Raw genomic sequence first — 26630 nt, 5'->3', positions numbered from 1 at the left:
TTCATATTATTGCTGCATCTGACAGGTGTTGGGTGCCTTTCTGTTTCATTCATTTGTGAATAAATCCAGACCTTACAGAAAATTCTGAGGGCATTCACCAGCTTACCCTCATCTGAGAGGAGAAAAAGAGTTAAGTTTATTTGTGGACAAAATGATTGAAAAACTAAAAGCCATCACACTGTGTACTGGGCTGATTGGGGGGATGAGGAAGGTGTAGATCCCAGAGCAGGAGGGCTTACCCAGGTGGCTTGCTCTGTATTTTCAGAGCCTGGTGCTTCGAGCACGAGGTGAAGGGGGAGAGGGGGAGGCACACCAGGGGCATGCTAATGTCAGGAGAAGGAAGCAGTTGGTCTCACTGCCCTGAGAAGCAGTATTGACAGAGGTCCTCAGGGGCAGACAGAGAGGCTCACGAGTTTCTGTAGGAGGGAATTGCCTCTTGGTGTTCTCCTGCTGTGCTGAGGTAAATAAGGCTCTATCTACAGCAGTAAATAAATAACATAGAACAAAAAAATAACTGATTCTTTTCATGGACCTTGCACCCAAGGAAGATATTACATACTGTTGAAGAAAATATACACTGCTTTTTGAGATGCTGAGTGGGACTCAAACACCTCAGTGGCAGGCAGTGGTCCATGAAATGTTTGATGTTAGTGCATGTGAAAGACACTGTTAACTAGATGGACATGTCACTATCTAAGATACCTATTACTTTTCTCATGAAAGCAGTGACCCTAAAGCAAAGCAATTTTAATGTACAGACAATAAGCACTTTTCTTTGTAGGCAAGGAGTAATTTTTCCACCTCAACTTTTTACCTAGTAAAAAAAACAGAATAAACAAAGACTTTTTCTTCTCTCCATTTCTCCCATCTTCACTTCTTGGGTTTTCAGCTCTTTTTTTTCCTCCCCAATAAATACTCCAAAACACTTTTTTAGGGCCACATCTATAGTAACAAATAGAGATTAAACTCTCAGCAGAGGCATACAGTGATGTGTACTTTGTCACTAGTACCTGTAAAAATTTCTGTATGAGACTCTCACAACCAGGGGCTCAGATGTGATTAACTGAATTTTTCACAATACTTACACCTCTCCTACAAATGCCACAATGCTGCAATGCCACATCACTACTAAACCTTTCAATTACTGATGTAGCTTTTGTATTGATATAGGCATGAAATAATTTTGATATCATTTGCAATTATATTCATTAAGCATGGGAACAGTGCTGCAGCACATCATCCACTACTAGTCAAAGTGCTGTGTGGGGATTATGAAGGGCTGTTGATGGTATTTATTAATTGGGAAATCATTGGCAGCATCAATCCTTTTGTTTAAAATATTTCCTTCTCCATTCAGCTCTTTTGTCCTTTAACACCAGTAGATTTTATAAGGAAACATGGCCCCAGACATGCCAAACCAAAAAAATCTCTGCAATTTTTCCATTTTTCTGATATTTGGTAGACCTTGTAAGAGGAAAAAAATATTTTTGCTGACTCTATAAAATTTTTCCTAAAGCTTTTCTAAAGCTAAAGTAATACCAGAGAAACAGCATCACCATGGCCCACAGGAAGATTGTTTCCTTCCTCCTATGGGTATTTGCAGTCTCAGACCTGTCTTCATCATTGACTTGTCACATTTTAAGGTCTTGATTCAGTTGCCAAAACATGGGCATGTGTTTTCATTGAGCCTCTAGATGGATTTCCATGTGTGATGCATGGGGAGTGTGCAGAAGCTCCTGGACTTCCCAGACAGCAGGCAGATGTTGGGCAGGACATCAAGGGCATTTCAGGTGACACTGCCTGGGCACAGCCACACCAACACCAACAGTCTGAGCCCTGTGCTGTACTGTGCAGGTGTTTGCCTACACACAGCCATTGTGTCAAACACAGCCCTACACTCAGAGGCTACTTTGGCACTTCTAGAGGAAGCACCTATCAGGCAAAAAAGTTCTTTTTCCCAAGAGCCGCTCCCTTTTTCTTTGATATTTAAAGAGATGAGTCCTGGGATGTGTATTTCAAAATATAATTTCATTTTGGGCTCAGTTCATTCTAAATTCTACTTTGAAATTGTCCACAGGGCTGAATGAGCTATGTTTTAGAGTGAAAGCCAGGTCCTGTTGAAGTCTCTAAGTATTTCACAACTGACTCCAAATAAATTAGGATTTATTCCTAGAAAGTGTCTATCTGGACCAAGTAAGGGACATCTTTCAATTGTCATCACCATTATGTGGAGAGGCAACAGATGAACAAAGCTGGTCTCAGTGATAAATGCTCCATCCCTGAGACCACACTGAAAAGAGCACTGATGTAGCTGCCCTTGGAGAAGCTGAAAGGAAACTGGACTGAAAGTGAAATCTGTTGGGGTATTTTCTTCATGATTTTAAAGAGCAGCCCCAGAAGTTACTTCTATTTTACTTAGTACTTAGAGTGCAACAGGAATGAAACCTAATATTTTAGGGAGTATGTGTTCCCATCAGAAAATGTCTTCAACAGCTCATAAAAACCTGGCCATTTATCAGCACTGCAGGAGATCTTTATTGCCTCCCTACAGCATATGCTCTGCTATGATGTAGTTATTGATTTAACAAGTAAACTTCACGGAGAGCTTTTATCTTGGAATTAGAACCAAGACTGAAATATAGACCTTATTATTCTAATAACACAGAGATGTGAGATTCCTGCATATTCCAAAGGCCATATCATCACCTTAACAAGCATCCCATTAGGGCTGTCTGGCTGCCACATCAAAGCGTGTGCTGTCAGGACTCTAACAGCCATAGTATCATACTCACCCCCAGCAATTTCACAGCACTTCTGTTTTTCTTCCTACAGGTTTGGACATCAGGCAAGCTCAGGTTATTGTGCTGTCATCGGGTACCAAATGTATAAATGGGGAATACATAAATGACCAAGGGCTTGCGGTCAACGACTGCCATGCAGAAATTGTGGCAAGAAGGGCATTTGTTCACTTCCTCTACTCACAGCTGGAGCTACACTTAAGGTAACTGAATTCTCTTGATTTTTGGGGGCTGCTACATTGCCTTCAGTGGAACAGATCCATCCTCAAGACAACTGAAGTATTTTTTTCTTTATGTCATTTTTTTCCGAGCCTTTCAGTGATGAAGGAACAATACACTGCACAAAAAAAAATTGAGAGTTAGGTAGTCCAAAATGTTGGGTCATGAGCTGCTTTACTTCAGCTGATTCTCTTTCAGTAGCAATTAGATATGACTCATAAAGCTGGGGTTTATGATGCCTGATGATTTTGTACAAATCTTTACTTGCAGGCTTATTAGCATCATTCACTGACCAGAGACTTGAAGGGAGTCATTTTGCTTAATGCAGCCATTTTCTTGTCTTTTCTTGCTGCTCCTGAAAGATCTCAAAGAAGTGATTTATTGATCATTAATGTCTTCATTGACTCACTAGAGAACCAATGAGTGTTAACTGCACAGTAAACTTTGTGCCAAAGTGTAAGATGCTATCACTCACTTCTTCTTTATGATGTTTTAAAATGTTATAGCATGTAGAATCATTACAGTGGAGTTATTGTTTCTGTCTTCAGCCAAATCCACCTTGTTACCATTTAAATGGTTAGTGGGTCATACACTGCTTGGAAGATAGCAATAAGTGGGGTACCTCAGAATGCTGTCTTTTCTCTGATCATGTCTATCAACAATCTGGAACAGGTTATCTAGTGCTTGGTTATAAGCTTTGCAGAGGACACCAAAATGTGGGAAGGACCAGTCACTATGCTTGAGGGCTGGTCTGTCATCCCAGCAGGCTGGAGGGATGGGAACTTTAGCAGAAATCTTAGCAAGGACAAATGCAAACCCCACACCAAGGAGGAAAGAATGACCTTCCTCCTTTCCACCAAGAAGGAAAGAAATTCAGGCTGGGGAGCAGCTCTGCTGAGAAGGGATGGGGTTTGTAAGCAGACAGGAAGCAGGACATTTGCTAGAGGTGTGCCCAACAACAGAGAGGGTCAGCAGGATCCTGGGAAGCATGAAGAGTCTGCCAAGGGATGTGTGCATCCACCACTAACCAGCACTCATTGCACCACATCTGCAATACTATGTGCAGTTTTGGGTGTCCCAAAGGAATGATGTCAACCATCTGGCACAGGCTGAGCAGTGGCTGCCCAGAGTCTCAGGGGCCAGAGCACTTGGAAGTGCTTCCACTTGGTGGAAGTGCTGACAGATCTGGACCTGGCCAGGCTGCAGGTGGGATGGCAGAGCCAGCAAAGCATGTCAGCAGCACAACAGAGCTGACACCTTTTACCAAGGTGTGCCGTGAGAAGGCGACAGACCAGAGGCACACACAGAGACAAGAGAAGCTCAGTCTGAGGACTCATTTTTCCCATGGGGACAGGCTAGCAGTGGGACAGGTCACTCAGAAGGGTTGTGCAGTCTCCCTCCTGTCATGGACATTTTCAAAATCTGAGCACAGAGAACCTCAAGCAATCTGTCAAACTACTTTGAGAAGGACGTGGGGACAGAGATTTAAGGTCCTTACCAGCCTGAATTATCCTATGATGTGAAAACTGAGCAGAAGTGAAGCTGAGGTGACATCATATAGAAGGAATGAAGAAATTAAGGAAAACAAACAAATAAACCTCTTTATCAGTCATTCTTCTGCCCTCCATTCTTGAGTGCAGATTCATGTGACTTTTTCTGAAGGCTATTAAACTCAGTGCAAAAACTTTCTTTGGCTTCAGGTTTTGCATCAGGTCACAGACACAAGGGTTAATCTAAGCAGGATTGTGTGTTATTGTGAGCACCTGTAATACTGTTGCACCTAAGCAACAATAACAGGAATAATGACTATTTTCACTTCGGGCTGGAGCTGAAGACAAGAGAGTATATTGAGTACGTGGGTTTGGCTAACAAAGGAGGACAAGAGCACTGAAGGGTTAATCAAAAACAATATTCTCTCTATTTCATTCTGAATTGCTTTCAAGTTTACATTAAATTATTATGTTTTCAGCAGTGTAGGAGCCCTAATACTTGCTTTGTGCTATGGTCTCTTGGGAAGCAAGTGCTAACACTGTATCTTAAACTATTGTATTGATCCACCTCCCTAACATGTTCAGTCATATTATTATTTTATTTGGATCAATGTTAACAACCTTTTGTTAAGAGAATCCTCAGTGCAGCACGAGCTCTGTTCACCATAACTTCAAATCATTTTCTGTTCAGCCAAGACCAGGCACCACTACTTGTCTGACCAGCACACACCCTAAAAATCTCAACCAGAATTGTCAAGGCTATTTACACCTTTTTCTCTGGAAAAAAAGACGTCTCCTTTTCACAGAGAAAACACACAATGCTGCTGCCACATAGCTATAAGGATGGAGTTTTTAGGACTGACATGGTAACTCAGCTCCCCTAGGACTACCTGAACACAATCTCCTCAGGTTTGGGGAAACACAAAGCTATTGTAATACATTTGCATTAACCTGGCCCAAATTAAACTCCTCTCCCAGGCCAGGCAACTGTTGTACAAAGTCATAAATTAACTGAAACCAAAAAGATGGTTTTCTTTTGAGAGCATCATTCTTGACTCACAAAACATAAATTTTCCATCATTCACTATGGAACAGGCAGGTTTGTTCTGTGGAAAGTATTTCCTATTTTCCACATACCTTCCTCCCACCAAGCCTACCTGCTGAGAGTGGTCTCAGCAGCTGGATTTCAACATTTAGGATCTTCCAGTGCAAGAAATACTTTTCTGTGTGATGCTGTCTTTGAAAAGGAACCTTTTTTCCAGAATTTACAAATACTACCATTCATCTCAGTAGAAGTAAAACACATGCTTGGCTGAGTGTAGCATGAAGGCTTCTAAGAGCAAAGGCAAGCAGGCTGGAGAAAGCAAGGGCCAGGATATAAAACTGATGGTGAGGAGACAGGGATTCACTGAATTAATTTACTTTGTGGCAGTCATATGTCACACCCAGATCCCCAAGACTCCTTTGATCAGCAGTGGAGAGAAATGGGCATCTCTGAGGTGGAACTCAGCAGACCTGTTCAGGTTTCTATTGGAGTGAGATGAACTGCCATGTGCTGGGGCAAATTTTCTTCCATTTCTCTAAAGAGAGAATATGGCAACTTCTTCAAATATTTAAGCTGCAGAGCAATTCCATCCACAAGCCAATGTTGCAGCATTATTCAAATTGCTTTTTTTCCCCCTTCTCTTCTTATTGCTAGAAGAGGTGTGACTTTCCTGACTTTTCTTGGGAAAGAGTTCCAGAATGGGAACTTTATCCTTTCTAAGAAGCAAGAGTGACAAATACTTCAAAAGGAAACTTTCTTTCAACAATTCATTGTCTAGAGCTTGAGTTAAATAAAAGCTAAAAGCACAACTAAAACCTGTCAGCTTCTAACCAGTCTGATTAAAACCCTTAGCCCTCCCAGATTTCATTTTTATGACAACCATAATCCTCCAGTTCTCCAGACTTTCACGAAAGAGATGAGAAATAAGACATAAATTTTCTGATGTTCAAAAGAAGGACAAGAAAGACCTTTTGAGAAGCTTTTTCTAAGAATCACCATCAAAAAGCACACAAATACGATAGTATGATTGTCTTGCAATGGTGGTAGGAAAATTCACATAATTTTCAGTGGTATTATTTATACCAGCTGGCCAACAGGGACAAAAAGAAAATACAACAAGAAAAATAAAATTAATAGAGTATCTTTAAAATAAATCAGCACCACAGTAGGCTTGCTGTTGTAGTGCACTCTTCAGATGCCAGGGAGATGATTTTACCAGAAGGTAAGCTCTTCCAGCAAGTCAGATGCAAACCACTGTTTATTTTATACATAAAAAGCAAGGAATAATCCTAATCCAGTCCTGTTAAGTTATTTTTTCCAGGAAAATCAGCTCTTGTTACACATCTACTAAGCCTGGTGTTATTTTCTCTAGGATGCTCTATTGTTGTATGTAGAACAGGAACAGGAAGTAGAAACTTCCTGTACATACAAATATTTACATGCTAAAAACTGTTCTTCTGCTTGTCTGCCTTTGTTTCACCAAAATGGGTAATATATATTAAATCAGAACCATGTGCTTAAGTATCTTCTTAAAGTCAGCTCAAAACATGGGCATGTGTTATGCTGAATAATGAACTTAAGCAAAAGATTAGAATTTAGCACATTCTTAAATGTTCCTCTTCATTGAGCTTCAAATCCTAACTCCCACAGAAATTCATAACAGGAAAAGGTTTAGGGATGAATTCTGCTCTTTTAGCCACTGCCAGCATGCAGAAATGACACTTTAATGCCATCCATGAATGGGATCTGTGGGCTCACTGTGGGCTTTGTGCAGGTTGTGTATGGCTGTGCAAAGGACATTGTAAAGAACAGCTGATGCAAACTCATTTTCCCTCTCACAGTTCAAAACGCCTGTCCCAGAGGCAAAGCACAAGGGTACTGGTGCTAGAGTAGAGATGACTTTGCAGAAGTGCATCTCATGCTTTACCTGGACCATTTTTACAAGGTCCCCCTGGGTTTTGAAATACGCCAAACACCCCATGCACAAGAATCTTTACTAAGCCAAGGCAGATGGTGTTGCAACCCAAACTTTTCCAACAATACCCGCTGAGTTTTGTTATGAAGTCTATTCAGTGCAGGAATGAACCTCATGTTTGAGTTCAGCTCCTAAAAAACCATCCCAAAGGCAGGTCAGGACCCCATGTGATATGAAGAGCCTCAGTCTGCTGGAGGAGAGAGTCAAGCTGCCTTGCCCTCCAGCCCTGCCAACTATTTTTAGAGCAGCTGTCTATCACCCAGCCTGGCAGCCACACTGACCACAGACCCTTGTTGGTTCTCATAAAGAGGTAAGAGAGCAAGGTTAATCAGTGAAAAATAATGACCAGTGAAAACAGGATGCAAGCTGAACTCCTAAAATCCAGCCCAAAGCATGACTGCTCAACCCTACATAGCAACTGTCTCCAAGTACTGTTAGCTGCCCCCCCACACTCTGGTGAGATTTAATGTAATAATAGTAGGCATTTGGACTGCACAGCTCTGTATTCTCCCAGCTGATTTTGCAGTAAATTATTTAGAACTACCTGCAATTCCTCTAAAAGTCCAAGCATCAGGACTTATAGAGATTTTATTATTTCAGAGGCTTGTATCAGGGCGATAATATAATTAGTGCAGTTGGGAAATTCCACCACAGCCAGCAGAAAATGAAGGAGCTGTATGTGGCAGCCCCAGCTCGGCAGCGGGTGTGACTCCCTGTCCCTGACAGGCGAGCTAATGTGCCTGTAAATTCCTCCTGACAGCAAACGCATCCTGGCATCAAAAAATGACAAAACACCCAAACCATGGAAGAGTGACAGCCAAACAGCTTCAATAGCACAGAGGCTGCACTGGGAGAAAACAGGCAGAGGCAGCTTGGATGAAAGCCAAGGACTCGCTCAAAGGCTGAGTAAAAAGCACCCCTGTTTGCACTATTGGGAGGCAGGGACAGGCAGAACCCGCCTCGGTTAATGGGCTGTCCTGTAGTGAATTAAACGGGTGGGATTCCACCTTATTAACAGCACCCTAGGAAAACCAATACCTGCAGGTGCTGTTCTGGTCAGAGATATTCCCCCAAAAAGACCCTTGAGTTTTTGAGGGAAGGACCAGGCCATCAAAGGGAGTCTTATCATAATTTCACCAATCACATTTTCACCTTCAAAATTATAATTGTGACCGTTGCCCAAATTCACGCATTAGAGGCAGCTGTCTGTCAGAGAAATCACCCATATCTTCCCAAATGTAACTCATTGGAGGAGCTGCACAGCAGCAGAGCTTTAATGCTGTGCTGTTGCTGCAAACGGCAGCACTGGGAGGGTTTGGCCTCCCGGGCAGCTGCTGCTAATGGAATATGTGCACTGCATCCCCATCTAGCTGCTGAACCACTGCAAAGATAAACGCTTCATCTCAGTAAGTATCTTTCTCAACTCAGCTGAGACAAGCTCACACAAGTTTTGTCCACACTTCTTAAGATGGCTTCTGATTTCCAAAAATGCCGGGTGACCAAGAGGACCCTGCTGGCCTGGGTGGAGCACTTGTAGGTGGCTCAGGTGGAATGGGGGGAAAGAGCAACACCTGGGGAGCAGGGAGGGCTGGCAGCAGTCATAAAATTGGGGTGCTTTGTTTGAGGGTCTCTTCAGTGGAGCATATGAACACACCTCAGCTGTGGTGATTGATGTTAATGGGATTCTAACATGTGCCTAGGCACTGTGGTCAGCAGAGCTGATGTGTTCACGTGAGAGCCTAAGAGAACTCATTTTTTCATGCACCAGAACCACTTTAAAATGTGTGTTTATGCATCCATGTATGTGAGGAAGGAGAGTTACCCTTCAAAATCCACATTTTATCATTAGAATATATCTTAGGTAAGCAAGCCAAAAGCCCTTTGGCAGTTTTGACCTCCTTCACACATTTCTTCACCTGGAGAAGCTTATTGTTTTTCTCTTGTTGTCACTAGGCAAAATATATGATGCCGAGTGCTAATAAAAACAAACAAACAAGCAGAGGGAGAAAAGGGGGGAGAGAGAGCACAGAAATGTTTCTGATTTGGCATGTAACAAATGACCTGGAACCTCTTTTGTGATCATAGCAAACGGCGAGAAGACTGGGAACGATCAATCTTCGTGCGATTAAAAGAAGGAGGCTACAGGCTGCGGGAGAACATCCTGTTCCATCTGTACGTGAGCACTTCCCCCTGCGGAGACGCGCGCCTCAACTCCCCCTACGAAATCACAACCGACTGTAAGGAAATAATCTTCCTCCTCCTTTTCCTCCTTTGGGTGCTTTTTTTGTCTTTTTTTTTTTTTGTCTTTTTTTGGGTTGTTTTTAAGATCCTTCTTGTTCCCCTTCTTTGCTGGCAGAAAGTGTTTCACTTGAGAGCAAAAGCACTACAGGCTTTAGAGAGCGTGTGTCTGTCTGTGCAACTGGTGCTTGGTCCTGTGTGCTGGGGGAAGGTGTGGAGGGAAAATCCACACCTGGGGCTCCATGGCTCTGCTGGGGAATACATCCCTGCATTTCCTGCTTGGCACAGACAGCCCCAAAAATAAATAAGTGTTTTGGAAAGCATCCCTGTGATCAAAGAGATTCTTGAAGCCATGGCCAGAGGCTGGACCAGAGGATCAGGGCTCTAACTGGAGATGCAAAGACTCTTCTTAGGGTTCACAGAGTACATATGGGTTGAATGGTTGCATTTTCACCAAAAGCAGGCTGCAGCAGCTGGAGTCTGAAGTAGAGCACTGATATGATATCATACATGATACAGCTCATCTGTAGTGTTGATTGCTCATCAGACTCTCTCCAAATATCACCTGCACTTGCAGCAAATAATGGCAAGACCCTTATGGAAGGGATCTTTCCAAAGCCATGCTGCCTGTGTCAAATACATTGCATGGTCACTGCATGGCAGGTGGGTTTGCTGGAGTCCACCAGGTCAGCCTTAGAGTCCCTGGAACCATACCTATGGCATTCAAGCAAACACATGATTTTCCAGGGATTTCTTTTCTAGAGGAGATCCTGCAAAAGAGACAAATAAATTGGCCCTTCAGCCAATGTGTGCCACCAGCAGACCTGCAGAGCTTGTTGTCCATGGTGACAAATCCCATCTCCACCATGACCCAGCACTCTCACCTCGTCACTCCCCACACATGATGTCCCTGTCCATGCCCTGCCATGGCAGAGGCACGCCCTTGTTGCTTCCCCACTGCACCAGTTGTGTCCCTGACTAGCCACAGGGAGTGCCCCCAACAAGGGACAGGGGACTCCAGAGATCTGTGGCTTGTTCCCACCTGCCTGTCACCCCATGGTCCAATACACAAGGCACATGCTACTCTCTTATCTCTGTCCCAGCTACTGCTCCTCATATGTGCATTTTACAGCTCTGCAAAGCCCATAGTGATGGCTGCTAAATGTTCACATAATGAGAAATAGTCCTTGCCCTGACTACCTTGAATGTGGGGCAGGCAGGACAAAAGAATGGATGGAGGAGGAAGCATAGACACGGGAATGTAAAATTAATTTATCGCCCAAGGTCGCACAACAACCTCACTTCCTCACAGGCAAATCCATCAGACGGTGGTTTCACTCCTTTGTGATTTCTGATTTGTATAAGTTATTTATTAATGATTAGGTATTCTTTTTCCCAGACTAGAATTTTTTTCACTAGTGAAACAGCAGCTTGCTGGGGCAGGAAAGCAGAATGTGCCTGTTCAGGAAGGAAATGTGGTCCTTGCCTGACATGATTTCTGCATTGTGTCAGCAGAGTTTACAAAATGAACAAAAGCAAGTAAATGCTTAAAACTCAAAATCAAATCAACAAATTCCTGATTAATTAACAAAATTAAAAGACAGCATCTTAATTATCATATTCATTTTAAACCAAAATTAAAAATAAAAAAAAGGACTGCTTAAGAATATCAAAAAACAATGATGATCTTTGGCCTCCCACCTATAGGTGTATCAAGAAATATCTAAAAAGGGCTTTATGTTTGGTTAAAGGCACTCATGTTTTCCAGAAGGCAGGTTTCCTAGTGCACCTCTCAGCTGACATGACAATTGAAAGCATCAAAATCTGTAATTATTTTTAAAATGTGTTCCGTTCTCAAAAGCAGCCGAAGGCTGTCCAGGCTGGATTCTGCTCTTCCTGGCATGAGTAGGTTGGTGCTGTGGGCAGCTGACAGCCTGTGCTGCCTGATTATATGCAGCTGAACCCAGCCCTGGAGGTGAACCCTGCTTGGCCCATGGATTTCTTCAAAGACCAAAGATAAATCTCCCAGCTAATGAGGGAATGCTTCTGTAGATAACAAGATATACAAGCAGCTGCATTTAAAAATATATAATCGTGCAGTACATGACACAGGCAGTAAACTTGTAGATAATCATGAAAATAATTTTCCTGTTGGCTATTAGATGAATTATTTTCCCAAGCAGAAGCTGAGGCAGAAAGGTCTGTGTGGCCTAGCCAAGGTTACAGAGTGATTCAGTAGCAGGACCTGAAGAGTTACTACACCTGGCTCATAATTCACTCTTTTAAACAGATCCCTCTACCTTTGTCCTGTGCTCCTAATATAATTTAGCACCATGTAGAAAACCATGTTGCCAAAAGCTGTCCTTCAGTGAGATAAGCATTTCCTTTCAACTCACATTATCCCAGAGACATCTGGGAAGATAAGTATTTTATAATGTTTATCATTTAGATCTTCTCTTTCCTCTTTTTTTTTTTTTCCTAAAGAAATAACCTTTCTTTCATCCAGTAATGACAAGAAACTCCAGATGAATGCTGTTTCATTTCTTAAACAACAAAGAAACCTCTCCTAGAGCTAGCACAAGCCATCAAACGTTACTGATTATTCTCTAAAGATGCATTAACATTTAAAAACGGTGTCTCACCATGTGGTTCCTGGTTTTGAGAAGGAATATGATAAGGCTTTATCAATATAGGGAGTGAGCAAAATCCACTTCTCAAATCTCCTTCCAAAAATTTCCTATTATCCACCGTGTCTTTCCAGCACCCTCAGGGAGGCCTCACATTTCCTTCTTATGAGCTTTGTTCTGATAAGGGAGGACGTAAGCTGGCATGCTTTTGAAACCCAGTTTACTTACTGGATAGAGCAGAGTACCAAGTTTGTGACGTGTAAAAGTCTGACAGCTGCAATGCAGAGGAGAGGTCCAGGGAGCCCACACCCATGCCAGCTTCACACAGGAAAGTAAGAGATTAGGGACAAAGAGATAAAATCATACTTTAATTCAAAGAAATGGCCTTCTTGAATCAGAGGTAAACTGACTTGTTTGTTGATAACATCCTAAGGCATCTCTAAAAGAGAGACAAAATCCAGTTGGACCAGGCTGCTTTGAGCAGGGAGGGGTTTTCTAACTCTTTTTTGGTGCCTGTAGGTCAGGAGGTTGGACAAGCTTACAGGAAGTGAAGTTGGAGCTTTGGAAGGTACAGCCTGAGAGTAGGGGAAGAGGCTGAGGGGAAAGAGGCAAGAGCAGCTGAGAGCAGGAGAGGAAACCAGCCAGGGTCATGGTGTTGCAGGAATATGAGACTGGGAAATGCCACAGGGGTTTCAGATGCTTTTCATGGGTTTGTTCTGGCTCATTCTCTCCAGTCATTCTCCTTCACAAGACCCTTTCCATCATTTTCCAAGGTCGGCCTCAAGGTTGTAGCACCTTATATGACAGAAAGGCAGCATGTTCCTAGTGTCCTCACAACCCTAACACCTCCTTCATGGATGCAGCTTCTTCCTCTCCTTCAGTTCAGTGCTGCAGGTCAGGGAACCTGGGACATCCCCCTTTCTGGTGCCTTCTCCTTTTGTGTACATCTGAGCCAGGTGTGCCAGGTGAGCTCTGCCAAGGGCAGCATCAGCATCAAGTTAAGGTGGGTTTCCTGAAGGGCCTCAGGGGGCTGCTGTTTCCCATTGTGGCACACACACTCCAGCTCCTGAGGTGGAGCCCTGGGGGCAGCTCACCCTGTAGTATTTGTTGCACATTTTGCACTTTCTCCTAAATCTAGGGCAAACCACAGAACAATCAAGCCCTTGATTTGCTAGAGCACCATCCTAACTAATTTAGTGCTTCTTGACTCATTGGGGTTTTTGTGGATTTTTTTTTTTTAAGTCTCTTGAAAAGCAAAATGAATTGCTTGAAAAATTGAGCTAAAAAAAATCCTCTACTTCCCCACTCCTTCCCTGGCAGTATTTTACCTCATTGTCCATCTTTTTTCTAGGGATGTGCTCTCTCTTTTCCACTACATGGATCACCAAAGAGACAAACAGAATCTGCCCCAGGGCTTGTCTCAGTTCTTCTCCCCTGGGCTGCTTTTCTATCTCTTGCTAACATGCTGTATTGCCTTGTGCCATTGACTCCTTGATAGCCCAGCTCCTGTTTTATCCCACACTTCCTTTAGGTCTGAAACACACCATTGCATCTGCTCCACATGGGGCTTTTCTCCTGCTTGTCTATTAACCTACAGCTGTGCTGAAGCTCTCATGCACACACATTTGACAGAACTCTCATCTAAGCAGGACCTACTTGCAACCACGTGAGCCAGATCATTGCCTTGGTAGGTGATGTGATGAGGAGATGTGCACTGCAGTTTTCAGGGAGTTGGGGAACTGAAGAGTACCCAGGAAGACACATTTGTGCTTCTACTTCAAGTGTGCTTTCACTGGGCAGACCTGTGCTTTCCCTGCTTGTGAGTCTGGCTGCTGGATTTTACATTCCATTCTTAGAAAAAAATTCTCTGTTAACCCCAAATCCAGGGCTGCTGTGAAGGGATGCCCTGCTCACACCAGTAACTCAGCACTCCATTTTCAGATGGGGCTGACCCAGGTTGTGTCATCCCCAAACCAGATCACTGAAAGCAATATCCTGAGCAGACTGGCTGGAGTAGGCCAAATTCACACAGAGACCCTCTAAGGAGTCTGATGATCTCCTAAAACTGTTGTGAAAGTCTCAGCCCCAGAGCTCAGCATTCAGTGTCCTGCAGGGAGCTGTCAGGATGGAAATACAATGAGGATGCTTATGGCAGTGACTGGGCTAGAATCACTCCCCAAACCCTTGGGTTTGGTGAACATTTCTGGATGTGCAAGAGGAAGAAATCTCTGCCTTCCTTTTGCCAGTCACATGTTTGGTTAAATGGACAAATTGTGCTCTTGTAAATAGATGGTAAAAGGGGAAAGCAATTCAAGAAGAACCAAGTAACTCAGTGATCTGAAAAGAAATTAGGTAGGTATCTGGAACTACAAGAAAATTCATATTCTAACAAAGTAATAAACTTTCCCATTACAAAAATTGAGGATAACTACAGGTCATCCCTTGGACTTGGACATTATTTCTTGTTCCCATAGCACGAGTGCTCCCAGGTATCACATCACTCCGTCACAGCTACTGGCCTGGTGCAGCTTGGGAAACCATCTTGGAAATCGTAGCTATTTGGTGTGTGGAGCAACTTCCTCCTAGGCTGTAAAGTTGATTTTACGCTGATGAATGGCCCATCTGTGGAACTGGGATGAAGGTGCATTATTTTCCTATTTTTCATATGACTGAGCAGAACAATACCTTGGGGAATCTCAGAACAAAATTATCACAGAGAACCATGCCCAGAAGTAACAGGAAACTAAAAAAATGCATACACCACTGTAGGCTATAGTGCTGAATACTGCCTCAAGAGAAATAATCCTAGCTCTGGATGGATTCTTGTGGTCAGCCCGAATTGCTTTGTCATATAAAGGATGCTGCAGAAATTGCAGACACAGCAAGAGGCTCTTGCATTACTTCACAGGCTAGGGAATTAGTATTAAAGAAGATGGGAGGAAATTGTCCTTTCATTTCATTAAGACTCAGCTGGGTCTTATCCAAAAGGTTTGGGTTCAGGTATGAGCACAGCCCCCTTTGTCAGACTCCTTTGAGATCACGTTCCATGGAAGTTATGGCCCTTCTGCTTGTGCCACTGACCCAGTTTCAATTTACCAAAGTAAACAAAGAGGAAATGCAGCAACTTTCTACAGCTGACTAGAGGCTGGTCTGTCAAGGAGCTTGTGTCCCTGCTCAGGGCTGAGAGCAGGCATTAGGTTTGTATTAATTGCCCCGTTCTTAGCTCGATCTTCCCAGGCTGCTGGAATGCTGTTTCAGAGTGGCAGCTTTCACTCAAGTTAGCTTGGTAGGGAAAGCATGGTCACAGGGTTAGTGACCTCTGGTTAATACTCTCCTTCACTTACACTCTTCACCCATGGCTGGAGCAGAGGTGAAGTGTGCTTCTGGTCAGGATTGATAAGGATGACAGCAGAGCCCAGCCCAGTCCTCTGTGCCCACTGCAGGTCTGAGCAGTGGTCTGGTTCAGCTCAGGCCTTTCCAGGTGTGGAAGTGGTGCTGCAGACAGTTCAAAGATTTCTTTCCAGCATCTAAAACAAATTCATGCTGGCACTGTGGGGGAGCTTTCTTTTTCTGGGGAAGGTGGGCAAAGGGATTTCAGGAGAAGAAAGTGTGGCTGAGGGGCCTCAGTGGGACCCTGAGACAGGAGGGCGCAGTGAGGATGGGAAATTTTGAGGGAGAGTGGGTCTGTGATGTTCAGCTGTGATGGGGAAGTGGGCGAGAGACAGCAACACTGTGAGGGGTGAGGGGACTCTTCAAGGTGAGTGAAACCCCTCTGATTCTTCCAATGCACAGCACCCACACAGGACCTGCAGGCACTGGTTGGAGCTTTTCCTCCCCCAGCCTCTCCTACTCACTCTCTGCTCATCCAAGGCTGCAGGGAAGGGAGACAACGGAAAAGGGGGAAAGACTCCTGTCAGGGGTACCAGAATGGGAACAGTGACTGGCCCAAACCCTCTGCTGTGAACCCTGAGCCCTTCTGAAGCCACCTGAGGGAAAAGCTGCAGGAGCAGCAGCTGCTGCATCTTGATGCTCAGATGGATCCATTGCTCAGACAGAGCAGCAGTGCCAGAGTCTGCAAATACATGGTTCACGTGTTCTGGAAATCCCATCACTTTTGGTAACCCAAAGGAGAGGTCTGATTCCTTTCATGACCTGTCATGCTAAACCTTTTGTCAATCCCCAAGGTCAGTTCTAGCCCCTAAATCCGCCAGAGAAACCAGTGGTGGCCAGGCTTAGGAGAGCTGTGAAAGCACAGCTTCAAAATGAAAGGTTTTATTGTTGGTATTATCATGCTAGAGCCCAGGATTCACCTTGGAAAGAGGCTCTTATTTCACTGCATTGGAGTCCTGAAGCTTTCAGTACAATTAATCGACCTGTAAAAGTTTGCTGTTGCTTTATATTCCATTATTAATCTCTACCAGGCTGGGTAGTTAGGTTCTTAGTGGAGTTTTGCTAAAGCTGCCTGGTGACTAACAACTTCACTTCATGGACAGTTTTCAGGTCTCAAAGTACTGACTGGCTGGAAAAAAATCAGAACTTGTCAGGAAAAATTTAAAAGAAAGTAACTGTGTGAAACTGGGATCACATCTTTCTTGTATCTCCTGGTCATCAGTAATAAGGGGTAGAAAACCCCTATTTCATTTCCTCCCATGCCTAGTTCAGGTTAAGATTTTTCATTCAAGGCCACTTAGAATCAAATAAAAACTTGAATCTCTGTCTCCCAAGTCCTGGATCAGTGAATTCCCTCTCAGCAGAGCTAGACAGCTCCCTTTTTTAACTTTCCATTTTAAAACTTTGTCAGAACTGACACATCATGAGAAAATTCTTTGCCTTTGACAATGCATTAAAAATGTCCCAATTCCTTCTCCTTATGATATTCTTGGCTGCTTTTGCTTATTTGAGTTTTGTTGTTTCAGGGGGAGTTTAAAGTAGAAAATAAGATTTTCAGAAGTGTATGTCAGTGCAGTGTGTGTCTATCCAGGAAAAGAGAAAGAATATGCTGAAAAGCTATGGATTGCTCACAGCCAGCATTGGCCACAGCTTTGAAAAGCTTTCATGTAAAGCAAAATGTGTTTGTTAGGATTCAGGAAAACAGGTTTCCACAGCTATAATCAGATTCTAATTTTAACAGAATGCTTGAATTGCCGAAGGGCATTGCACTGTATTTATTGATTCTGCTTTGTTATGGGTTTTGCTGCTTTGTAAAACACTGCATTTGGATGCAATGTTCAGATGTGATAAAAAGGCTACATTAATCAGCAAAAGACCATGCCTGAGAAGTTTTCAGAACAGCAGTAGAAAATTTCACCAAGAAAAGCTCCTTGTCCCCAGATTTGTCCAGCCCAAGGAATGGTGGTGTCTCCCTCTGCAGCAGGGAAAAAGAGACCACATGCTCCTGGACATTCCCCCACTCCATCCCAGCAGCTCATAGCCTACTACAGGTATGCACATAAATAAGGCACAGAATTTCGGGGTGGAAAATATCAAACCATAGCAAGGAAAAATCTCTGTGGGTAAAAACTACACCCACTCAGATCTAATTTAGTCTAATTTGCCCTTCCACTGAGTGGGAATTACAGGTAAAACTCATAAGCTGAGTTTTAGAAAGCTTATCAGGCAGCTCCAGGTCCTGTTAAGATCTTTGTGGGACTTCTGGAAGTCCTTAGACTTCTGGGGAGTTTCTTAGAGTCTTAGGAGAGAAATCTGAAGACATCTGTATGACTAGCAAACAATCTAATTCTTACCATGATTGTTCAAGCTGCCTTCTCTAGCCAGTCTGGGGCAACTCACCCCACTCTGTTAATTTATATTTCTCTACGTGTAAAATAGGAATAAAAGGGATCCAGCAGTCTGAGAAAGGGTAGTTAGTGCTAAGAGTAGAATACTAAAATGGAAAACATTGTATATTCTATGCACTACTATAAAATTATTCAGAATAATTTAGTAACTTTAATGCCCAGATGTTTAAGGCCATCAGAAAATATTTTCTGGTGATCAAGATTTAATTTCTTCAGCCAAAGACCATAGGACTCTAGAGTTCTAGAAGCTGAATTAGAACATATCTGGTGATGCATCAGGAACTACAGCCTCTCTAGCCTCATACCAACCACAGCGTGGCTGAAAATCTGCTGACATTATTGACAAATTGCTCTTGTTTCTGTCTCATGGGGTTCATTTTCTGTTTTCATATTTTGCTGACTTCTTCCACAACATTTTCCTTAAATCATCCTTGAAGATTTCAATTTCCCAACTGCAACAAAATCCCAAAGCCACATGAATCACAGCATGTTTTGTTTATAAAAGAAGAGGGTTATGATGAATAACACATTCTCTTTCTGTTTGTGTAAACTTCTTGATTAAAACATGGCAGGAGAGAGAATTGTCACCAAATAGGCAATTCCAGTGATGTTGATATATTTTTCACACAAAGTATATTTAGAAGATAAAGCCTAGCTTTAAGAAAAAACATTTCTCATTAACAAAAAAATGAAATGCACATCTTAGGACATGGTGAGTAGCTGGTTCCCCTGGTCTCTGATGGATGCAGCCTCTCACTCTCCACGTGCAGCCTCCAGCCACTGGCTTTGGTCAGCTGCTGACCTGGGAACAAGCAGCACCTCTGCACATCTTGGCAGTCCAAGATGAGCTGTGCATTGCTGGACACCAGCTAGTGGCCTGATGGAGGCTTCAGAGGCAGAAGTCTTCTCCTCAGAGAGTTCACAGCCCTGCCAAAGCCCTTTCCCAGACCTCTAGACTTTGCTCTGTGGGAGCAGCTGCACTTTCAAAGCCACGGTAGGACATGTCTGATTTTAGACAAGAGGAGCAATTAGTAATTAAAAAAAATAATCTTGAAGTATTTGAGCTGTACTTTGCTTGATTGCCACATGCACAGAATCTTAATCCCACTGATAAATCTTGTAGTTTTGGCTTCAACAAACTAATGCTTTTCTACTCCAGAGGAGGCTGGAGTCCACAGCCTGGGCTTGTAGGTGGCACAAAGAATTTCTCTGACACCTGACCCACTACTGCTCATTCCTCCTTGCCTGGAACAGTCATTTATAACTCTCAGAGAGAGCTGTGCATGACTTTGCTGCCAGCAAATTGTTTTAAAGTGAATTTTAACTAGTTACTCACATTTTGATCCCAGGCATTCCTCGAAGATAGACATTAGAGAAAACCTGTTTGTAGGCTTTGAGCCATTTCTCTCAGATTTTTTTCCTCTCAGGGTATTAAAGCCTGCTGAGAGTCCAGGCTTACTTAGAAGTTAGTCTGATGGTAAAACGAATTTAATGTGTTAGAGTGTCATTCTCTGCTCTAGCATAGGTTCAATGAAGGTATTTTGGCATCTCTCCCTAGGATGAGCTTTCAATGCATTTCATATTAACCTACAAAAATAATAAAAGTATTCATTGTAAAAGTGCTATGTTATCTTAACAGATGAATTTTTTCTCCTCAGTAATCATATATAGAGGCATTTTGATGGACCAAAATGAAAAGTTTTCATTAAAACACTCACTGATAAACTTTAATATCCTAGAATATCATTCTTACACCCTTCCCACAGTCACTGTCTCGTAACACCAACATTCAATCAAAAAATAATAATTTAATTAATAGGTACTTAAGGAAAAATAATGCAGTCATTTCCTTTGTGTTCCTGTGGATTCAAACTTCAAGTTTTCTCTTCATTACTTCTTCTGGATTAAATGCCACATAATGATAATCTATGAATTGGCAAATTGACTTCACTATCACATCTTGTCAGTACATCACTAGAAGCAGATGAAAAATTCTGAAAGGAGTAGAAAGAGTGAAAAGTGTTATTTGAAGGTTAGCGAAAAGAAGAAAGAATAATATGCCAAAGGGAACATCATTTATCAGGTCATGGATTCTGTCAAGTTAGGGACTACTGTCCAAAGATGGTATTTCAGCCAAGAAAGAGGCAGGGAGAAAGGAAAAGTTCAATCTCCGATGTTAATTTCAGTTCCAAAAGTTACCGGTGTCCCAGGTTTGTAACATTGTCATATAAAGTACATATTCAGAATTTTTATTTGGATATAAGGCTTAATGATACTGTCCAAACCATAGATCTGAACTGAAATCTGTTACAATGTGGTGGGTGCCAAATGGCTCTGGGAGCAAGCAAATCTCCCCTAGGACTGCCTTCAGATGCAATATCCCTCACAGCCTATATTTAAAAGTAATATCTTGACTTTTAGGGATTCATCTCAACATGCTTTTGTCCTGTTTAACCTGTGCAGGACACAGCCTTGTGTTCCCTTCTGGGAAGGACACATCCCTGAGGTCTCTGCAGGGGCAGTTCTGTAGACCCTTCTTCTCACAAATTCAGGCTTATTTCACAATACTCCTAAAGTTTCTTGCTTTCCAGAGCTGGCCCATGGCATTTCAGCCTGGCTCTGTGCTGGTCACCAAAGCACAGTGCAGCAGAGATTTACCTGACCAGCCACCCTGCCCAGCAGAGCAGACACATCCAAAGTGTTCACTGTGCTGTGATTCTCACTTCAACACTTCCAGAAATAGTAATGCTGGACATTTAGTCAGCATCTGGTTGAGGAAAGTGCATCTCTAATAACCATCAAAATACAAAGGCAGTCAAATGTTAATCTTCTTTCCACCCCTTTGTCTCACACTGCTCCAAGGAAGCTTTATAAACCATGCTGAGGAGGGGAGGGTCCAGCACTGAAAAAAATGCAAGATAGGCTGTTCTATTTCTTCTTTCCTGAAGAGAAAACAGCCTCCACTGAAGCAGGGAAACAGAAAATGAACCTCTGAGGCAGTCATGCAAAATCTCAGACAGAGCCTTACTCATGTGATTCTGTTTAATCACCGTCCATTTCCTCTTCACTCTTTAACTAAATAATAAATATGGAGTGGCTTTTTTTCATTACCATATGAGCTAGAACTAGTCCTGGAGCAAATACGAAAATAAGAGGTGAGGTTGAAATCAGAGGGTTTCACTGATTTTAAATACAAGGCACCTGTCTGTGTACATTTCTAATCCAATAATTAATCCAGCACCTTTTCATCTTAGGAACTCTCAGGAGTAATTTCCACATCTGAGTACAGCACACATCATAAATCCACTCCAAATGATTTTTAAATTTGTCCTTTCCAATTCCAGTTTGAATTGACATTTTGTTCTGGTTGAAGTGGCATCCACAGACGCCTTCTCCCCTGCAATTAGCTGAGATTAAGCAGTTGGAGAACCAGCACAGCGAAGATCAGAAATGCTTATAGTCACTGATGTTTTGATCATACTGAACAGCAGAACAGCAGTAGGCTGTAGTTTGTGACTTTAAAATGCATAAATAAATATATTTCTGAGACTGCATTAAAATGATCCGTAGCAGGCTGTGCCAGCAAGTGGACCACATTTTTTACTGCTGACAAGCAGCTTATGTGCTGGAGTCTGTCTGCAGCTTCAGTGCAAAACTCACAGAGCCTCATCTTTTCCTTTGGTTGTATCTTCCTGTGCTACTTAATGGCTTGCTAAAAAAGAACCTCAGTGTGTTCCAGCTGCAGATTTGGATTTATTTAATCATTGGCAATCTGAAAGCATTCAGAGCTTTGGGTTATTAGTATTTTATATAAATGCCACAGATGATCTTTTGGAGCATGTGTCCCAACCACCCCAGCAATGTGAGCAGCCTGAGACAGGCAACACAGCATGAGGTTTGAGTCACACCCTATTCATTGAATTTAATAGCAGCTGAGCAGCTAAAACTCCTTCTCAGAGCTGTGGGAGTGTGTCCTGGGGTGAGTGTACACTGGCCACAAATGCCTGAATCCTATCAGGCAGCGCCGGCTGCTCGGCTGCACCCTGGGCAGGGGACAGGGACAGGGAACAAAGCTGGACACACAGCTGAGTCAGTGTGAGAATTAGGAACTGGGACTATCAGTGCACCTGCACACTTCAAGTGCTTTTTAGAAACTTTATTGTTCAGTTTCTGGCACTTGCAGTCCAGGGTTGAGATGCTGTGAGAACAGCCAGATGTAGAGTGGTTTGGCCTTTGTACTTCCTTCAGTCCTGAGAATATCAGATAGACAAATGACAAATTAAATAAACAGACCCCCCCCAAACTCACAGAAGTCTTTCATATCCTTCTCCCCAAACATTTTTGGCCTATGCTTTAAATTCTCCAGCTGCCCAGCAGCTGTTTGCAGTCCTGATGCTGTTTTTTTCCCCTGAACTTGTACCTTATCTCTGTCAGCATATTGTGGGATGCTTTGCCCCTCACTGAGGTAACATTTATGTAGTGAAATCAAAGCCACATAAATGATGGGCTGCTCATCTAATACTGCAGTCACTAAAGTTCCCTGCAGCTACATGCCTCTTTGCATGGATGGGAAATGTGGGTGCATCAACAGGCTGAATTGCTTGGATAAGAGAGTTATCTAGGAGATCAAGGCATCTACAAGGGAAGCTCAGAGCAGGAGCTGAGAGAAAGAGGAGAATCTAGAGATGGGAAAGGGGAAAAGTGCAACAAGAGAAAATATTTTTCTTAAAAGTTTGAGAAGGAAACAGTAAAAAATCATTTTGTCCTGAGGGATTTCCAGTAGGTGGACTCCTGTGGTAGATCTTTCCTGGGAGGATGGCATCTCTTTTTCATAAATAGCTGTTGAGCAGTACCTTTAAATTAATTTGCATAAGAAGGAAGCATCATTATCTTCATTATACCCGTGGGAAAGCTTAGGAAAAGAGAACTGGTTTGCTTAAAGTTACACTTTCCACCAGCCAGAACAGCAATAGCCTCTTGAGTCACTCTTCACTGCCTCCTTGGCAGAGATCTTGCTCTGCTGTGCCATCAGCTCTCAGTATGTGCAGACAAAGGCAAAGTGGTTTCGGTAGGCATTCCTCACTGTTGTTCAGCTAGATGTGTTTGCTAAGCAGAAGTGATCACTTTCTACTTTTGTTGTCCAGATTTCATGGTACCTTTCCCACGACTCTGTAGTTTAATAATAAAAAATACTGCTCACCACCGTTTCATGTTTTTAAAAAATACTTCCTTGCAGAGTCCCTGGAAGAATATGGACCAGTTCCCAGACAGCCAATACAGTCCAAAGAGCATCCTCTGAATTACACTGCACTTAGCATCCCAGACAAGAGGGATGTGCAAGGGATTAGCCCACATGGTCATGGAAATGGTTTCCTGACAGTGTTGGCACAACCAGAAAATTTGAGAACAGAGGGATCTGAGACATTTCTGAGACTTTGGCATTTTTGCTTTTTATTTTTTATTACTCCATTCCCAGTTTTTCCCACAACTCAAGTTTGAAAAGCCACAATACTCCAAGTCAGATGATTACTGCAGTGTCTCAATTTGTGAGGTGCTGTCAACTGGGCACAAGGACCACATCCCCTGCTGCTGGGATGATGTGGCAGCTAATGGGGATGGCAACAACAACTCTTCCCCAAACTCAGATGCTGTAGCAGCATTACTGTAGCAGTATTTGCAAACAATATTTTGGATATGATGGAGATTGAGTTTGGGTGGAAACCAGTTTTGGTTATGGCCAAGCAATCCATTTGACACCTGTCCCAGCCTGCTGCTGACACACACACACCCATCTTAAATTCTAAAAAAGCAAGAATGGAGAGAAGAGGTAATGATTGCTGGGGGCCCAGCTGCCCATGTGCTGGCAGGTCACAGCTGACTTTGCTGCTCTACATGTGTTTCCTGCCTCAGCTAATCCCAATAGGCTGGAGCAATTTATTATTGCTCTCCCTTTTTGCAAACCACCCATTGGCAGCAGCCAGTCAATCCACTGCTTCCTCCAGCACTGGGGATCTTGCACAGAGCCAGCTGCTCACAGCCAGAGGTGCCAGCAGCCCCACAACCTCTGGCACACTGGTGTTACTCAGTGGCAGAAGCACTCAGCCCCACAGCCCACTGAGGACTGAGGAGTGTTGCTATTATCTCTATGTCCCCTGTTTCTCTGTTACCACTGTCTGCCCAGCCAGGGAAACAGGGGAGATGTTATAGCATGGAACAGAGGAACTAAAAATGAGGCTCTTTCCCTAGCTGAGATGGAAGTTCAGCTTTATTCTGGTGCTAGGGATCCTGTGGAGAAGGAGAGCAGGAGGGAAAGAGGAAGAATATTGATAAGCATGTCTTTTTGAAGGCAGGGGGAAGAGGGTGGGTTACATTCACACAGCCAATGAGGAGAACTGGGGAGAAAGAGATAAGGGAAAGAAGCTTACATTCTACATTTCAGGGGTGCAGTCTCAGGTCATACCATTTTTCTAAATGCATTACAACAGAGCGTCACCTTCACAAGGAGAAGCCTTCTGGTCCAGATGAGGAGCTGGCATGGAAAAATACACAGGACAGTTGGCAGTATGGAAAAAGCTTCATGTCTGTAAATGAAGCACTCCTTTTCCTTGAATGCAGAGGCCATCATGACTGTCTTTTTGTTGTTATTTTCCTTTGGGCTAGAGGGAAACTGGAAGGTCTGCTTCAGGCAGAAGGTGACCCCCAGTGAAACCCTCCAAAGGTGAGGCAGTGAGCATACCCAGAGGATTTCCTTTCTGCTCCTTCCTGTTCTTTTATAGCCAAAATACCCAGGGGTAAAGTAGCAGTGTAAAGAGCATTTGATAATGAACTTCAGTTTTTCTCTTTTCATAATAATGAAGGTGAAGTGCTTTTGAAATGTCATTAGCTTCTGTATTTACTGCCTATCTGCAGGACTCAGTTCATCATGGTGCAGGACAAGTGTTTTAGCTGCTTGCCCTGTGCCACCCCAGGGGCCAGTGCCTTGCACTCAAATATACAATATCACAGAAGTGATAAAAGATCTTGGTACAACACAAGGCAGGAAAGTACCTCACTTCAGGGAGACTGTAGGAGGAATTCCAGCCAGCAATGAACAACTAACAAGTTTTGATTTGCTTTTGGTCCAGAGCATAAACCTTTAGCTTTTCAGAATTTTTCAGTGAAATTTTATGATAACAAATCAAAACCTTACTTCTGAAATAATTTGGGAAATGTCACTGAATATCACGGTAAAGTACTGAACTGGTCTGCATCATGCAGCTGATTCTTTGATGACACTCATTGAACCAAGGTTTTTCAAATATTCATCCATCACAACTCAATCCTAAAATGAGAAATTGTACTGGTTCTTAAAAAGACAGAGCACCTCTCTTATTTTTAAATATATGAGGGAAATAGAAGGGGAACATGAACTCAGTGTGTGCTTTGTGTAAGCTTTGATTGAAGTGAAAAAATAACCTTACTAAGAGCACCTTTTTTTCCGCACTGCACTGCTTTCTTGAGCTGTTATCCAATATCGCATCCAGTTTAAGGGACCTTCACAAGTGGTTCTGCAGGCACCAACACAGCCTCTCCAGGCCTTTGGAAAAAAAATCAGGTATTGTCATTCTTGTGTTTATTTTTCCCAGTGAACAGCAGCAAGCACATAGTGAGGAAATACCGTGGGCACCTGCGGACAAAGATTGAGTCTGGAGAAGGGACCATTCCTGTGCGGTGTCACAACGCGGCGCAGACGTGGGACGGTGTCCTGCTGGGAGAGCAGCTCATCACCATGTCCTGCACAGACAAAATTGCCAGGTACGTGCTGCATATTCGTGGCAAAAGCCTTTGCACGTGGAAACTCGATACCACAGAGGATTATGGTGAGTGGTGGCCAGCAGGTGCTGACAGGCCCTGCAGAAACAAAGACCTCCTTTGTATGCAAAAGCAGACATATAAATAGGAGGGAATGTAAATAGGACATTTTCCCAAATTCTCTGTGGGTCGTTAGTTGCTTATTACAGTGTGACAAAAATATAAACTGTCTTTGCAGCTTTTCTTGCCAATAGAATTTCACTGTGCAAATAAAATACATCCACTTTGCTGTTCTTGGATCATTTACCCCAAAACTTGCAAACCAACTATCATGCAGATAAACTTAGCTCGTCTGCACCCAATTGAATAAAATGCCCTAAAAGCCACCAGGAATACTTCTACTATTTTGAATGCCATGGAAGAGCCCTCATGTAACAGCCCCCTCTGTGGGTTTCTGCTCTGCTGTGTAAATACAACATCTATTTATGTAGAATAATTTCCATGTAGTAAATATTTCATAATTATTCCCTGGTGACAAATAAAATGTAAACACATTCACCATTCTCAGTCTAGGGTGTTAACTAATGGCAAGTGATGGCTAACACAAACTGAAATCAAAATGTGTGTGCTTGGTTGCACAGTTACTGTA

The 26630-nt window shown here is 43.0% G+C and overlaps 1 protein-coding gene across 1 annotated transcript in view; it reads left to right on the top strand.

Annotated features, from left to right (window-relative positions):
- Positions 1-26630, top strand: part of ADARB2 (adenosine deaminase RNA specific B2 (inactive)) — a 299955-nt gene that overhangs the window by 253709 nt on the left and 19616 nt on the right. Inside the window, exons 5-7 of the mRNA XM_015618946.3 lie at positions 2833-3001; positions 9613-9764; positions 25816-25984. Of these exons, the coding sequence (XP_015474432.1) occupies positions 2833-3001; positions 9613-9764; positions 25816-25984 (490 nt within the window). The remainder of the gene's footprint in view (positions 1-2832; positions 3002-9612; positions 9765-25815; positions 25985-26630) is intronic.

Source organism: Parus major, chromosome 2, assembly GCF_001522545.3.
Source record: "Parus major isolate Abel chromosome 2, Parus_major1.1, whole genome shotgun sequence".
Classification (NCBI taxonomy): domain Eukaryota; kingdom Metazoa; phylum Chordata; class Aves; order Passeriformes; family Paridae; genus Parus; species Parus major.
The sequence above is the reverse complement of the archived record's forward strand: the minus strand, read 5'-3'. Positions and strand labels throughout refer to the sequence as shown.